Consider the following 16396-nt stretch of genomic DNA (forward strand, 5'->3'; position numbering starts at 1 on the left):
GTTTTCCTTTTTTTATCTTCAGGTGGGGAGCCAGGTTAAACTGAGGAATGAGTGCTTGCTGGTACCTGCAAGTCGCTGTTACTTCTGCACTTGCTTTTTAGCTGGGTGACAACTGGTCACAGTGCCCAGGATGATTCAGGTCCAGGATTCCAACGTGAGGGCAAAAAGTACATGCTAGTTAATTCTGATGGTCAGTTTGATGGGATTTGGAAACACCTCTTTGCATATCTGTGACAGTGTCTCTAGAATGTTTTAGGGCAGACCCTCCCTGGATGTGGATGGGATTCCCATGGGATGGAATCTTGGACTCAATAAAAATGAGACAGTGAACCAAGCACCGGCATTCACCTCTCTGCACCCTAACTGTAGATGCACTGTAACTAGCTGCCTCAGACTCTTGCAGCTCGGTTAGACTTTATCTCCTTAAACTGTGAGCCAAAAGAAACTATTCCCTTAAGCTGCTTCTGTTGAGAACTTTGTCACGACAAGAGGAGAGATTAACACAGAGGAAAACTGAGGAAGATGGAAAGTGTGGGTCACCTAGAGGCCTTGTCAGGAACAGAAGACCACAGGAGCACCTGAAGCACAGGAAGAGAACAGGACCTGTTCTGTGAACTTGGCCATCGTGTCCTATTTGTAGGTAGCACACATCCCTTGTCCTCATCACACCCAAGTAGCAAGGAGGAAAGGAGGGGAATAAAGGCACGGGGGAGAAGGGCTGCTTATGCCCTCAGCTGTTCTTATGGCAGAGGATTATGAATTGGCACCAGATCTGGGTCACATTTTTCTCTCCTCCAGCCATGGAAGTATGCATATTGACTGTGGGCACCATGGGGTCTGTGGATGTATGCAGGGTTATAGGTAGGTATAAAGGAGAGGGTGGCTACTCCTCACTGGAATGAGTCCTGGCTCCTTCTCTCTTCTCTCCACTGGCCTTACATCTGAGGCCGTGGGGGTCATGCCTTATATGTGTTTCATATACTTTTCTGAGTCTCTACCCACCATGAAGAGTGGGGTTGAAAAAAAGGGTGGGGGGAACAGAAGAGCTGTGGAGGCCATTGGTTACCTGGCCTTCCTTCTATGGTCCAGACACTGATGGGAGATGATCCTGCATCATTCATCACCCTGTTAGACTTTGTCATTCTTCTAGGAACAGTGAGTCTCAGAGCCTTTTGCTCAGAAAATCTGATGCCTGGTGTCTGTTCCCTTTAGATTCTCATAAACCTGGTTCACTCCTTCCTTGGAGTAAGCCCTGAGTTCAGCTCTGGATTGGACTTGGGAGCACCAGCCTGAGGCAAGGCCAGCCTCTTCTTCCTTTCCCTCTGAGGAGCAGGTAAAGCCTGTTTCTTAGGCCTTAGCTATGACTTTGTACCTTTCTTGCCTTTCTACCTTGCACTGACTCCCTTCATTCCTTTCCACATGAGCTCCAGACATTGGAGGTCCAGCCACCTACCTCCCAGGTTTGGGACCCTTGATGCTCTCTGTCGTCTATCTACCTATCCAGTCTCTGAAGGGGCCAGCAGATTGTGGGACTGGTCCAGGGACTGGTCCACCTAACCCCATCACAGCCTCTCATAGTTCTCTGGGGTCTCCCCCAAGAACTCTCTGGGAGGGACCTAGCTGGCCAGTCTGCACCTTGTTGGCTAGGTTCTATATTGCTTTTTCCTTAACTTAGATGGGCACAGCCTTTATGCCTTAGGGCCTTGGTACAGGCTACATCCCGGCCCTATCTGGCCTTCTACCTGGTCCTCTTCTTTTTGGCTTCTGCCTCCTGACTTCCTGCCCCAGGGAAACCCTGCTTCAGTACCTCTACACCATGGGAAATATGTAATTACAGGTCACTAGGAGTGTCCCCTCCTCTGCCAATGGACTGTGTGTTCCAAGGACAAGAGCCAGCCCACTCTACTCTAAGTGGTAGCCCTGGGTATGGAACTGGTATCAGTGGGCACGAGATGACTGGCCAACTGAGTGAGTTCATGCAGTACACAGAGGTTTCCTGCTTGCTTCCCTGGGCCTTCTGTCCTTCTGTCTTGGCTGGAAAGGCTGCATTTTAGAAGGTTTTGTGGGCTTTGGGGAAGTACTCCACATGATCTGACAGTATATTTCCACCTTGGTTGTTGGAGGTAGCTTGTTGTAGCTAGAGGGGATGTCACAGACGTGTTAACCAAGTCTGTGTGGCTTGCTGAACACACTCAGACATGTCCTACATGGTGCTGGTAGGCTGACCCCTGTCTGGAGCTTTGGGCCTCTCACTACTCCCACACAAGCAGCCAAGAGTGACCCGGTGACATAGGCTACCTAGGCCCTAGGCCAGGACCTCACACCTTCCTCAGAAGCCCCACCCCTTGGGGGTGGGTGCTGGTGGTCTGATGGGGCGTCCACCAGGCTGGATATAGCATCTCTGTGCAGGCAGCAGGCAGCTGGCCACCTCACTGCCCACACAGATGTCTCTTTATGTTCCAGACCTGACTTGCGGCTCCTGGCTTCCTGGGAACAGAGGGGGCGCTGTGCACACTAACCAACTGTGTCCTTGGCTGTGGGGTGAGATGGTAGGCAGAGGTGGGGCAGCTCATAGTAACATGTTAAAATGGGCCTGCTGAAGGTGGGATTAGGATGGTGCTCTCAGACCCCTCAGAGGGACACCTTCAATGGCTCCATGGTGCACAGCCACCCTCATCATTTGCTCCACCATCTGGTCCTCTTAACCCATTGTTTTCTGTGGGGCAACATGACAGGCGTGCTCTGTACCTTTTGTCCCCAGAGCCCTTCGTAGGACAGCCATGTCCCTTGCCCTCTGGTTCCCTGACAGACCTGCCTACCCTCCAAACCCCGTTGCAAAACTACAGATCTTCCTGGAAGAGGCTTCTGAGGAGGGAACCAGGTCCGGCACTCCCCATATCAGCTTGGGCCTTTTGTTTACTTGGGAGCACAGTAGTCAGTGTGACAGCCTCTTGTCCTGATGCCTTCTGGGTACTGGACCACACAGTCACACTGCCTCACCTGACTCAAACTCAGGCTGCTATTTCACAGATGAAGATCTGGAGGTGAAGAGGACCTTCAGCAGCTTAAGGTCCCTGCTGGAGCTGCTGCAGAGTGTCTGGCCTTCCCTGTTCTGGGCCAGCATAGTTATCCCTCGAGGCCATAGGAGAGGGAAGGGATACAGAGCAGTGGAGGAGGGAGACCCAGGAGCGGAGGCATGAATGGATACGCCGAGGACGGGAAGCAGCGGATGAGGAGCGGGCGGGGAGGCAGCATGCTGCCAACCCAAACAGCCCAGCGTGCCTCAGCCCGGCATTTAATCCGCAAAAATTTCCATCTGCTTCTGGAGCCCTTGGAACCTAGGCAAGGAAAGGCCGTTCCCTCAGCAAAGCAAACAGGCCTCCGTGCGCGCAGCGATTCCTGGTGCTTGCGGCCCCAGCTGAAAGGCAGAGTCAGCCATTTTGTAGATGAGGCCCTCCAGGCCAGGCAAGGCCCCACCTGCACCCCAGGCCTTCAGTGGGTGAGCATGGAGAAGGTGCTTGCTGTGTTAGCAGGTTTCACTGGCAAGGACCTACTGGACACACCTGCCATTCGGAAGGGGTTATGTAAGCTACACGCCACAATGGGACGGAGAAGGGTTTCCCCATCAAGAGAGTCCCAGTGTGATACCATCCAGGCATGGCCCTGGCTGTGCCAGATGTCCCCAATGGTCTCTGTGTACCCTGAGGGGTGCCCTGAAGTGTGCCTCATGCCTGCTATCCCTGCCCTGTCCACTGCCTGCCTTAACCAGCTCATGGTTTCCGGAGCTACCAGGGCCAAGGCCAGGGCCAGGCACGGCTGGCTGCCCCTTTCTAGGCTGCTCTTTTCCTAAGGAGGGAGGGATGGCTTTAGGTTGGAAGATCTATTTTTGGTGGTGACCAAACTACTGCTTAATATGCAGAGCTGGGGAAAGCTAGGCCCTGGCCCACAGGGTGACAAGTTTAAAAAGAGGCTCATTTTGGCCAACATACATGTTTTTCTGAGGTTGGCCAAGGAGGCCAGGCAGGGCTAGCCACACGGACACAGGCTCACACCACCCTCACACCCAATCCCCTGTGGATGGTACCCACTGCCTCCCTTTACCGAAGCTACTGATTATGAATCACCCAACAGCCCCGTTGAGGCCCGGGGCCCTTGCCTGCTGCAGGCTGACACATGTGCCTCTGTCTGCTGCCTGCCCTTCTCCCTGCCTCTCAGAAGCAGTCGCACCCACAGAAGTTGACATGGGCTTGAGCTAAATTTTCAAAAAATGTAAATTTCCTTTCCAGCCAATATTTGAGGCCTATAAATAGTCACTCAGGAGAGCTGGTGTAGGGCGGGGAAGTGTCTCCCACACAGACAGGGAGAGAACCATCCCAAGAGAAAGGAGTGCACCGGGAAAGGGTGATGCTGGGGTGGGGGCTGCTGAGAGCTGGTTACTGTTGCAGTGGGGGAAACTGAGACCCAGATTTGGGAAGATTGCTCAGGGATACATAAGAGGTAGGGGCAAAGCTAGTTGCTCTCCATACCCTTCTACTGACACTGTGAGCTCAGTGGCCAGTCAGCAGCTAGTCATACCTGGGCCTCTTGGCTCTAGAATATTCACACAGTATTGCCCATGTCACAAGGCCCTTGCATAGAATGGGCCTCTGGCCAGGCTGAGGATCCTCTATCAGTGCTGAATCTCAACAGGCAGAGCTTGCAGCCTAGATACTGGCTCCAAGGGTATTAAAGGAGGCCCAGGTTCTGGCCTGCGTGACGCAGGCAGGCAACAGTGGTGCAGGGTTTGTGGAGTGCCTGTGTGCACAGTGGACTGAACACAGATGCAGCACACCTGGGCAGAGTCCAAGTAAAGGAACTAAGATGACCCTTGGCACAGGGCTCAGGGGCTAGGCCAGCCTAATGGGGGCTGGAGATGAGCACTGAGATTATGTACAGCAAACCAGTGTGGTTCTCCCACAGGTGAATGACCCCCAAGTCAGGCCAGACAGAAGACCCTGAGGGACACACACTTTTCTCTTAACTTCTCCAAATTCATGGTAGCTGATACAGAGTATCCTCTCTGCTTTGGCCACTTTGTCTTTGAATAAGAAAACTTAGGCTCAGAGAGGACAGTGGGGGTTGCTAAAGACAGAGAGAGCCATCCATGGCCCATATCTATCTGCAGTTTTTTGAGGTCCAGATGATGTCCTTGTCATATAGATGAGAGAGAAGGTTCCTAGTCCCTTGAAAAAGACTGTCTGTCATGGGCTAAAATGGGTCTGAGACTGGCTCACAAGATAGGCAGGGTATACAAAGGTCATCTTTATGCTGACTGTTACTGGTGGGCTATTCTGTAGGTCTGGGAAAAGCGGGGGCAGAGAGTGTCTAGGACACAAGGTAGGATAGTCCTGGAACCATGGCAGACTGCAATCAGATGGTTAGAGGACCAGGGCAAGGAAACCAGCTGGAGATTGCAGCTACCTTGTTTCCGAGGCAACACTATGAGTCAGACATAGCTTTCCTTCCAATGTCAGTCCAGGGAGAAGCATCCGGAGGCCACTAGGCATCTGACTCTCCTGCATGAGTAAAACGAGAGCCATCTACTGCCCTAATATTCTGCTTATGGTTTGCTATACCACAGTCATCTGGGAAGAGAAGGGTCATGAGGCCTCCAGTTATGCCCCCCAGGTCTGCCTTGGGTATATTAGCAACATCCCTCCAGAGACACATACTCTGTCCAGCTGGCCACGGTACCGTAGAATGGTGTCAGGAAGAATCCAGTAGGACCAGTTCCTCTTCTCCCATAGCTTGTTAAGGTTGCAACCTAACAGTCAGCAGTGCCCTTGTACACCCAGCCCCCTGCTGGACCTAGTACTTCTCAAGTTGGAGGTTGAAAAGGTACGTGGGTATCCAGTTCTCACAGACTTCCCTAAGCCTTTCTCCTGAGCCTGTGACTGAAGGGAACCTGCTCCACTGAAAAAGACAGGAAGCCTGTGACTCACACTATGCTACCCATTGTGGCTGTGGTCATTTTCTTACATGTTGACTTCCTTCTGGGAGAAGTTAGCTGCAGACACTTCCCCATAACCTTACTGGGATCTTTTGCAAGGACCCTTTTCAAACTCCGGGGTAGCCTGAAGGCAGAAAGGAGTGGCTTACAGGACACAGGCCTAGCTCCTATGGCCCAGCACTGTGACTTCAGGTTCTGTTTGTGAGTGGCCTCCCTCAGAGTCTTAGCTGGGCACAGGACTCTCTAGAAGCCATGCCCACTCCCGCCCAGGACCGGGATGGTGGGGCACTGTGTCAAATGGTGCTTTCATTATAGGTTTATCTTTGAAACCCTAGACAAAACAGGGCTTGTGTGGTTTGACTAAAGGACCAGCACCTCAGGACTCCACCATCCACTAAGACGGCTCCTCAGGAAAGAAAAAATACACGAACCTTAAAATAACCAGTTCCCAGAATAGCAAACGAATGCATTTGGGCTTCTGAAGGGAGCCCTTTGATCGTCTGGAGCCCCATGCCTTTGCCTGTTTACGGCCCTGTCACTCAAGACTAACCCAGCAGTAAGGCAAAGAGGGGTGTTGGAGTGGGGCTGGGGGACAAGTAAGAAGGAGAACTCAGGAGGGGGAGGCAGGGCTGTGGTGTGTCCTAGGCTGCCCCATGTTCTAATGTAACTAGCACGTGCAGGTAGCAAGGCTCTTAATGGCGTCTGGCAAATCAGCCTGGAGAATGGATATGGTCCTCTGGGACTTGGAGAGGGTGGGCCGTGGACTGGGAAGGAGGCTTGGGAGAGGGAGCACACGGAAGTGCTACAAGGATGCTTTCCTGAGTAGATGGGGGTTCAGAGGTGAAGATGCTGCCTCTTATCCCTCTTCCCTTCTGTGCCCCCTCTACTTGGCCTCCCCACTCTCTTGCTGGTGTTCACAGAGCTTCTGGTGTCCCTGGTTAAGTCATATGAAACAGCACATCCGACAGCTTAGCCCCTAACCCATATCTTCAGAAGAACTGGGTTTTAATGACCCAATTTTAATAAATTTAAATTTAATTACACATAGAGCCTTAACTGAGTTTTAAGAACATTTAAAGAATCTTTTCTCAGACTGGGTATGGTGCCTCAGTGACCATAATCTTAGCATTTGAGAGGATGAAGCAGGGGAATCACTGGTTGTAAAGCCAGTCTTAGTTATACAGTAGGTTACAGGCTAGCTAGCTTAGGCTACACAGTCAGTTCTAGGCCAGCCTGGATTGCAGAACAAAACCTAGTCTTAAAAACAAAGACAACCACCCCAAATGTCCTTTCCAAGTTGTAAATTTTATGAAGTCTTAATACAATCCCAGAAGCTCTCATGAAAACCCAGCTTTCAAATTGAGATGGGCCATGTGTACAAAATTCATCTGGCTTCAGAGGACTCAGACTGAGGGAAGACAAGCAATTGTTTTAATAGTTTCTGTATTGATTATATTGAAATCATAGTGTTTGGGGTCTCTGGAATTAAATGAAATGAATGACTGTGATTTTTAATTTCATCATATTACTTTTTAGATCAACTACTGAAAAATAAAATATCAATGTTTAGCAGCCAGAAGCTGACCAGACAGTAGAAGACTAAAGGCTGAGGACATGGAGGGAACCATGTGCCATGAGCTTTAGGTTCTACAATCTTACTAGTGACTCTGGGCATTAGAACCTGGGAGTCTCAAGGCAGAAACTGTCAGTAAGCTCAGACCTTCAAATAGCTCAGTGGGAAAGAAAACAAAATTAGCCCACTCCCTGAGAAGACTGTAAAGATGGCTTTAACTGTTAAGAGGAAGGGAACAGTTTTTGCCCTGGGAAGTTCTATCCTCAAGCTAGTTACAGCTCTGATTAGAGCTCAAACTCTTATCATCTGAGTGGTCTGGAAAATCTCCGAGCCCAGGACTGAAAGGCAAGGCTGGATGTATGCCCATATGTGTAGCAACAGGAGAGGGAATGAAATCAGGCACCTCAGACAAGGCAGCGGGTGTGAGAAAGAAGTAGATAAAACTGCTGATCGTATTTGTCAAACCCACACATGCACCACACACACACACACACACACACCATGCACACAGGAAAAATTTAAAAAGCACAACCTCCCCCCAAAGTACAATATCCTTTATGACTATAGATACAAGCCAGGCATGGTGACCCTGGAGTCTCAGTATGCAGGGGGCAGAATCAGGAGGATCATAGCAAATTTGAGGCCAGCTTGGGTTACACAGCAAGTTCCACGCTAGCCTGTGATATATACAAGGACTCTGCCTTAACCCCCATCTCCCCCTCTGATTGTATGTGTATATATATCTTTGTATACATAAAGGCAAATATTTTTGCCACAGTATACCAACCTGAGTTCTACAAAATAAAAAATAAATCATTCAGCTATTGTGACCAAATGGGGTGTAACCCCAGGAATGTGAGGTTGACTTAGCACCCCAAAATCAGTAACTATATCATACTATATTAATAGAATAAGGGGTTAAATACCACATAGTCACTTTGATAGACTCAGAAAGAGCAGCTGGGAAAAATGCACATTTACTTTTGGTCAGCACTGGGCATAGGGGAACATATCCTGAATTGACAAGAAGTATTGGTGAGAACTCCAAAGCCATCATCGATGTTAATGGCAGGTGACTGGAGGCCTTCTCCCAGGAGAGTCTCCAGTCATTCCTACATATTACTGACATTCAAGCTAAGTCAAGGGTGGTGGGAAGGCGGTAAGAGCAGGAAGGAGGGAAGGAAGGAAATGAAAGGCATTTGGACTTGGGGGGGGGAGAAGTAAGTTTGCCTTCATTATCTGTAGCAGGAGTGGAAAATCTAACAGAATCAACAGCAAGAACAAAACACCAAGACTAAGAATAGCAAGTTTGGACTTTCCCAGGTCAGCCAAAGACTGACTTTCTAACTCCAGTAACATAGAATCCCAAAGTAAAATTCAGAAAACAACAACAACAAAACAAAAAAACCTAATCCCACTAGCACTTGCATGGTGAATAAAACAGAATTAAAGTCAACAACAACAACAAAACCACACACAGAATTTATACACCCCAAACTACAAAAAATTTATCAAAGTTTCTAATCCCAGACTTTAGCTGAGGCAGGTGGATTTTTAATGCCATGGTATATAGTTTCAGGCAAGCCTGGGGTACAGAGGATAAAAAACCCTGTCATAACCTTCCACCCCAAGAACCAAAAGTAAAAAACACACACACAGAGATAGCATGTTCATGGTCTAAGGTGTCTATTTATCCAAATAGATCCATAGATTCAATAGAAAACCCCAGAAGCCCACCACCCTGCCTACCTGCCTTTTCTCTCCCCCCCAATTTCTCTTTTAAAAATAAAAAATTACAAGTTCATCCAAAAATTCATATGAAAACTTCTAGGTCTCAGACCAGGCCAGGAGAGAGAGAAAAAAAAAATCAGAGTACTTTCACTACTCAATTTCAAAACTTACTGTAAAGATCTAGTAACCAAGAGAGTGTGGGGCAAGCATATGGATCAGCAGAATGAAACTGAAGGTTCATAAAGAAACCTATACATTTATGGTAAATCTCTCTCTCTCTCTCTCTCTCTCTCTCTCTCTCTCTCTCTCTCTCTCTCTCTCTTTCTTTCTTGGTAGCCTAGTCTGACTTTAAAGTTGGTATACAGTTGAGTCTGCCTTTGAACTCCTGACCCTTATGCATCAGTTTCCCAAGCACAGGGATTAAAAGTGTGCACCACCATGCTTGGCTTGGTTAATTAGTTCCCGAGAAAGATGCCTTTGCTGCTTAATCAAATAAAAGTTCTTTTTGACAAATGGTGCTATGCGACTGAATATCTGTAGGTGAAAAAGCAGCTGTTTGTGTGGTCCTTGCTGGTGGCAGATATTGAAGACCATTAGACACTAGTCAGAGGTCAGAGGTCAGCTTGGGCTTCGGCTACATCTTCTTTGTTCGTTTTTATTTTCATTTTTTGAGACAAGGTCTCACTATGTGGCCCCTACTGATCTAGAAGTCACCATGTAGATCAGGCTGGCCTTGAATGTACAGATATAAGTTTGTCTCTGCCTCCCAAGTGCTTGTCCATCATGCTTGGCCTCTGAGCTATATACCTTTAAGAGGCTAGGGAGATAGCTCAGTTGTTAGGGTGCTTGTTGTGCAAGCTTAAGGACCAGAGTTTAGTTCCCAGGTCTCATATAAAAAAGCCAGGCATGCTGGTACATATTTGTAATCCTAGAGTTGGGGAAGAAAAGACTAGTGGATCCCTGAAATTTACTCACCAGCCAGCCTAGCATACTTGGTGAGCTGCAGGTTAATCTGAGAACTTTTCTCAAAAAATGGCTGGCTACTGAAAAGCAACAGTTGAGATGTTGCTCTGGCCTCTAGACACATACACACCTGCACACATGTGTGCCTAAACATATACAAGCATACATGGACACAAAGCCAAGTAAACAAAAACATAAGATTTCATCTCACTGAATACCCTCAAATTGCCTCAAAATCTAGGCCTTAATACAAAAGCTCATTCTATACAATTTCTAGAAGGAAAAAAATAAAATAAAGAAAATGTTCATGACCTCAGATAGGGCTAAAGGGATCTAAGACCGTCAAAAGCATGAACCATACAAAAGACAAATTGGACTTCATTAAAATTAAAAACTTCTGAGATTTAAAAGACAATTCAGAAAATGAAAAGACAGCCGGAGATTAGGAGAAAGTATTTGCAAGTCATACGTCTGATGGAGGACTTGTACCCAGAACATATTAAAAACTCCTGCCACTCCACAATAGAGCAGAGTACCTAATTGGAAAACGGGCAAGAGAGTTGAATAAACATTTCACCAGAGAAGACTATGAATGGCTAATAAGCACATGAAAAGTTGCTCAACATCATTAGTCATTAGGGAAATGCAAATCAAAACCACAATGAGATACCATTACATACTCACTAACAGGGCTGAAACAGAAAAGCCCAAGCATACCGCCTAGTTGCAAGGCTGAGAGAGAAAGTGGGCCGTTTACACACTGCTGTTGGGAAAACAAGGGTAAAAAAACAAAATAAAACAAAAACACAACTTTAGAAAAGAGTCTAGCAGTTTTCCTAGAAAGCTAAACAGAAATTTACCCTATGACTTCTTGGAAACGATAGATCAAATAGATAAAGAGATTCCAGCGAGGATATAGAAGATTTGAACAAAACAATGAACGAGCTTGTTCTAGCGCTTGTAAACACAGCCCTGCATCCAGAGACTGCAGAACATGCTTCAAGTACTCAAGGCGCGTTACAAAGGCTGAGCGCATGCTTTGCTATAAAACATCTTTCAAAACATTCCAAGGGGTTGATATCCCAGGGCCACTTTCTCTGACAGTGAATCAAAGTTACTAGAAAGTCCTACCACAATAATAACAATGATGAAAACCACATAGTTATGCTGCCATGGAATAAACAAGAGATGATGGAGATTAGAAAAACACACCATAAGCAGATGAAAGTGAAAGTAAAACACCGGCCTATCGAATGCAGGGAGGCCAGGACAGCGCTGTGTCTGTCACCCCTGTGACTAAGGAGGCTAAGGCAGGACAATTTTGAGGCTCAACTAAGCTACATAGTGAGACGCTGGGTCAACAAAAGTGGCATGTGCCTTTTCAGTGTTACAGAAAAACATTACAGTATAAATGCTACAAATAGCTCTCATGTTTCACAGGCCAAAAAAATTCTAGAAAATCTGGAGATGAATAACTATTTAATTTAAAGAAGTTAGAGAGAGAAAAACATATTAATGCCGAGTGATTATAAGGAAAGAGAGATAAACAGAAGTGAATAAGCAAGATAAAACCCATAGGCAGGAAGATCCACAAAGCCAAAAGTTTGATGAAAATAACAATAAGACTGGAGAAGTCATGGCGGGCTTGGTCGCCGTGGGGAATGGTGCTGGTGCCATCGTCACCAAGGAAAAGCCAACAAAATTGAAAACCAAGATAAAAGATACAGACTTTTCAGCTCTGTTGCTTATCAAAACTGACACAAGAAGAAATAAAGAGCCCTAGTAGTTCATGAACCTCAGATCCCTGTAATCAGTCGTTAAAAATGGTTCTCCCAGAGGAGACTGCAGTCTGGATGGTTTCACCTTGAAGTTCTAATAAACCTTCAAGAGAGAAAGTCTCGAAGAAAGTATTCCAGGGTGTGGACGGGTGGGAACACCCCACCACTTAATCTGTGAGATGGCAGAGGAGGACCAACTGGATTTAGGCAGCATTTAAGACTTCTGTGGGATGTGAGAGATGGGGTGGGGAAGTCTGTAGTGATATCTACATAACTAATGCCACAGCCTGAGAACATGAAGCTGGCCTGGAGGGGTGAGAGGGAGGGGCTATCAGCAGGGAATCCCAGGGGCTCTGGCTGAGCTCAGAATATTCAGCTAGAGAGCAAGGATAGAGCAGGGCCCAGGGAATGGCCTGGGATGGCAAGGTCTCAGGGAGCAGCTTGTAGGCCTTACTTATAGGTAGAAGAGGATCCCGGAAGGCAGATGGTGGAGGCTGGGTGGTATCCTCAAGCAGGAAATAAGTATGTATGGCCTGGCTTCTAGGACAGAAGTAGGCAGAAGTACTGGGTGCTGGGGCCTCTCCTCTCCACCCGTGTTCCCTGCCCCCAGATGCCCTGTGAACAGGGTCTGGAAACCAGAGCTCCCCTGTGTCCAGCTTTGAGCCACAAACATTTCCTGCAGAAAACAAGAAAGTCAGTCTCTTGGCCCCACTGTGCTCTGCATATCAGCAGGGCAGTGTGAGCTTGGCTTGTAAAATAAACACTGCAGCAGGTCCAGGTCCAAGAAGAGCGAAGAACACCATGGGGAAGAGGTGGGTGTGGGTTCTGCAGAGAGCCAGGGGACCCTAGGGAAGCCTAGGCAGGCCAGGCAACAGAAGAGGGGGGCAGGAACCAGAACTCTGAGGTTCCTATTACTAGAATTACAAGGTGGCTTGCACCATCTTGAATTGTCATTAGTCCTGTCTATTATAGCCAGTGGACAAGATTACAGCCCTTACCCAGCCTTGGCTCTCAAGAGTTGATTCTTGCTTCATTTCTAAAGGACTATCACATTTCTGAAATGTTTTTCTCTTACCCACATCTGTGACTGCCATAAGGAATGGCTCTTTGTATAACTCACTATATGACAGGAGATTGCTTGATTTCTAGAACAAAACAATCCATAATCTATGGCAAAAGCTGAAAGTGTATATAGGCTACATGAAGGGAACCCATGGGCATGTTCTCCCTGGTATGGGGTCCCTGGCCTGGAACCTCAGGAAACTCCTGGTCAGGAACCAGCTGGCTTCCCCTAAGAATCCCTTATAAGTAGACACCCCATACTTCTTTGGTCCTTAGCTTGATTTTCTCCTCCAGTGGGGTCCAGCTGTTTGTGAGTGGTGTTCAGTTCCTGTGATGTGGGTGGCCTATGGTGGGACACACTTCACTGCTGAGGGACTAAGCTGAGCTAGGCAAGTTGCTGGGCACTAGAAACTTGACTTTGGCCAGTCTGTAGCTGGCCTGGAGGGGTGAGAGGGAGGGGCTATCAGCAGGGAATCCCAGGGGCTCTGGCTGAGCTCAGCCAGGCTGGCTGGCACTGGCTCTGCTCTGGGACTGCTGGGCTCCCAGGGATTTCCTGTCCCCTACTTCCCAAGGTCAGCAGGATTGCGCTTGGGTTGTTTCTGGTCCCGATGGTTACATTGATAACTGTGATAATGTGGGGCCCGGCCATGCCATCGTGCCCTCTGGGCTCAGCAAAGCTCTTTCCCAGGGTCTGTCCCCACAGGGGGCAGTGGTCCCGGACAAGGGAGGGACTGGGCAGGCTGCCATGGGTCGTTTGGGTCAGTGCATCTTGACAGCCTCTTGATGTACAGTGGGGGTCCAGGCTAGAGCCTTGGTTCAGTCTGACCATGGCCTTGGCAGAGGACCCACGTCTCCATCTTAACCATCTTGAGGTAGGGAGTGAAAATGAAGAGTGGTGCACATTAGGTGTTTGCTACAGGACCCAGCATTCTTGACAACCTGGCTTAGAGCCTAGACAAGGTCAAGGTCACCAGGACCTCTGAGGATCGGCCTAGCTTTGTTCCTAAACTTTGCTCCCAGAGACCATGGGTTCTGGAAAACCACGTTATTTGTTGTCCTGATCTAATGAAGTACTGGCACATACTTCTGCCTCTGCTCCTGCCCCTGGGCCAGTACAGGTTCCACCTTGGTCATATAGAGCTGTGACCTAGCTCTTAAACACTAGTTTGCTGCTAGGCAGTCATTTATTGAGTCTGAAAAGAGAACACTGATTTTAGGAGCTTTGCTTATCATCTTCTGTCACTTTGACACCAGGTTTCTGATCTGGGCTTGAGGGGTAGCCAGTCCTATAGGTAATGGGCAGAAAGAGAAATCTGAAACAGTTAGAGTGAGGTAGGAATTTGTGGTGGAGAGATTATCTGAGATTGGAGACAGAAGGCTGCCTTTAAATTTCTGGGCTGAGAAGGCTCACATACCTAGGATATGGCTGGTACCATCTTGGAGTTAGGGGATATCCTTGATTCCTACCAGCAGTAACAGTGGTCAGCAAAGGTGGCCTTGAACAGGAAAGAGTTGGGGCTATCTTAAGAGGTGTAGGTGACTCAAACCAGGAGGTCTGTCACTGGTCCAATGGGCCCATGTGCAAAGCAGAGGGAAAGTCAAGGGTATTCCTTGATCCTATAGGCAAGTAAGGCTCCTAAGCCATTACTGAGCCTAGGCCTTGTGAACTGAATACTCCAAGTATTTTTTCCATTCTGGCAGACATGTATAATTTCTGTTCTAGCTGGGTGGCCTGCTGAGCAAGGGCCATAGTACCTTCCTGCTCAGACCTGGGACACCACAGGTTAGACCAGGCCCTGTAGTGAGACTCAGTGTTGGACATACACACTTCAGGGTTTCAGAGAGTATCTGAAGCCCAGACCATACCCTTTCCACAGGGTTCCAGGGTTGTTCCAGGCTGGGGACATTTATGCCAGCAAAGAGTAGGGAGGCTTCAAAGCCTTATCCTATGTGGGCGAGACTATCCTTGCCTACCTGCCCAGCTGCAGCCCATGTTGAGAGTCAGAGCCAGATGCAACCACACTCACCATTTGACTGAAATTCCACTATTTTTAGGCTCCTATTTATGTTCAGATAATATCTATGTATACAGACTCAAGTTGCCTGGAAAGATAACAGCACACCTCAAACTGCAGAGATTTCAAAGAGTAACAGTGGGTTGTACCATGTGCCCAAGAAAGGTCCCCCTATGGGTCGGAGCCTCCAGTGGCTCAGGAAAGGTAGGGTGGTAGGCACAGAAGCTGTGGGGTAATGGAGTAGCCTAATTGTCTAGCTAATGTCAGCTCTAACATTTTGGAACATAAGATCCCGGGCAGCCAGAGTACAAGGAACACTCTACAGGGCATGCGCTCTACTGCATGTGGGAGCCTACAGTAGTGGATACTAAAAATAGCCTGGTCAGGCAGAGCCAGTATAGCCTCACACACTAACTTGAGCTGGATCTTCCCTACCAGTCAGGTCCAGGATAAGTAGAGGCTGACATCATCCAGGAATTCACCCTAGCCAGGTTCTGAGTCTTCTGAAGGTTTTGCCTGCCCAAAGCAAGGACCTTAGACAGATTGCTTATGGGGAGGCTGGTGTGAACCTGGCTGCAGCCACCTCCTGGCTAAAACATAGCCAAGAGGCTCTGAGAGTGCTAAGGGTAAGGAGTAGAGGGAAAAAGCCAGGTCATGTTTAAGGCTTTAGTGTGTCTGGCTTCGCAATCTCACTCCTTCCTTCCCAGGGCAGGAGCAGAGCCACAGACCATGGGACACCAGGGAGAAGGAGCTAATAGGTGGGCAGGTTTCTGACTTTGCAGGAACACAACTGTGGAGTGCATTGTTCAACAACCATGCATAGTGCTTCTCAAGAACTCCATGGAGGAGATCAGAGGGGCGTGGAGCTAAGTAGGGCACTTGGGTACAGCCCTGGCTAAGGGTGGCGATTAGAGCTGACAGAGTTGATGCAGGACCTACCTTGTCTTCCACCCTGTTCAGACGGGCACCGATAGTGTTGCTGCCACGGTCTTTGCTCTTCTCTATGGGGAAAAGCACAAAATTAGGGGTATAGGCCGTGGGTGTGGGCTCAGGAGCCTAGGGAGCAAGAGATGGGGGAGATAGTAGCTGGAGGTGGGGCAAATGCTTGAAAATACAAGATGTCCTTTAAAATTTTCTTGTGGCTGTGACACCAAGGGTTGGAGGGAGAGGAGACACTATAATGACAGAGTGTATCCAGGCTCCAGACTTGCTCCTCCTGGCTTTGGAACTCCTGAGTGTCTTCTAGGTGGGGCAAGACACTCTCTGTCCAGGGGGTGACTCAATT

The 16396-nt window shown here is 48.3% G+C and overlaps 1 protein-coding gene across 3 annotated transcripts in view; it reads right to left on the minus strand.

The window, feature by feature from the left end:
* The window catches only part of KCNQ1 (potassium voltage-gated channel subfamily Q member 1), a gene marked incomplete at both ends in the record, with an annotated part of 303863 nt that overhangs the window by 43719 nt on the left and 243748 nt on the right, over window positions 1-16396 (minus strand). For all 3 annotated transcript variants that reach the window (XM_080913601.1, XM_080913600.1, XM_080913599.1), the window contains one exon: window positions 16051-16112. In XM_080913601.1, the coding sequence (XP_080769727.1) occupies window positions 16051-16112 (62 nt within the window). The remainder of the gene's footprint in view (window positions 1-16050; window positions 16113-16396) is intronic.

This window comes from Micromys minutus (genome assembly GCF_963924665.1).
Source record: "Micromys minutus genome assembly, chromosome: 2".
Taxonomy (NCBI): Eukaryota; Metazoa; Chordata; class Mammalia; order Rodentia; family Muridae; genus Micromys; species Micromys minutus.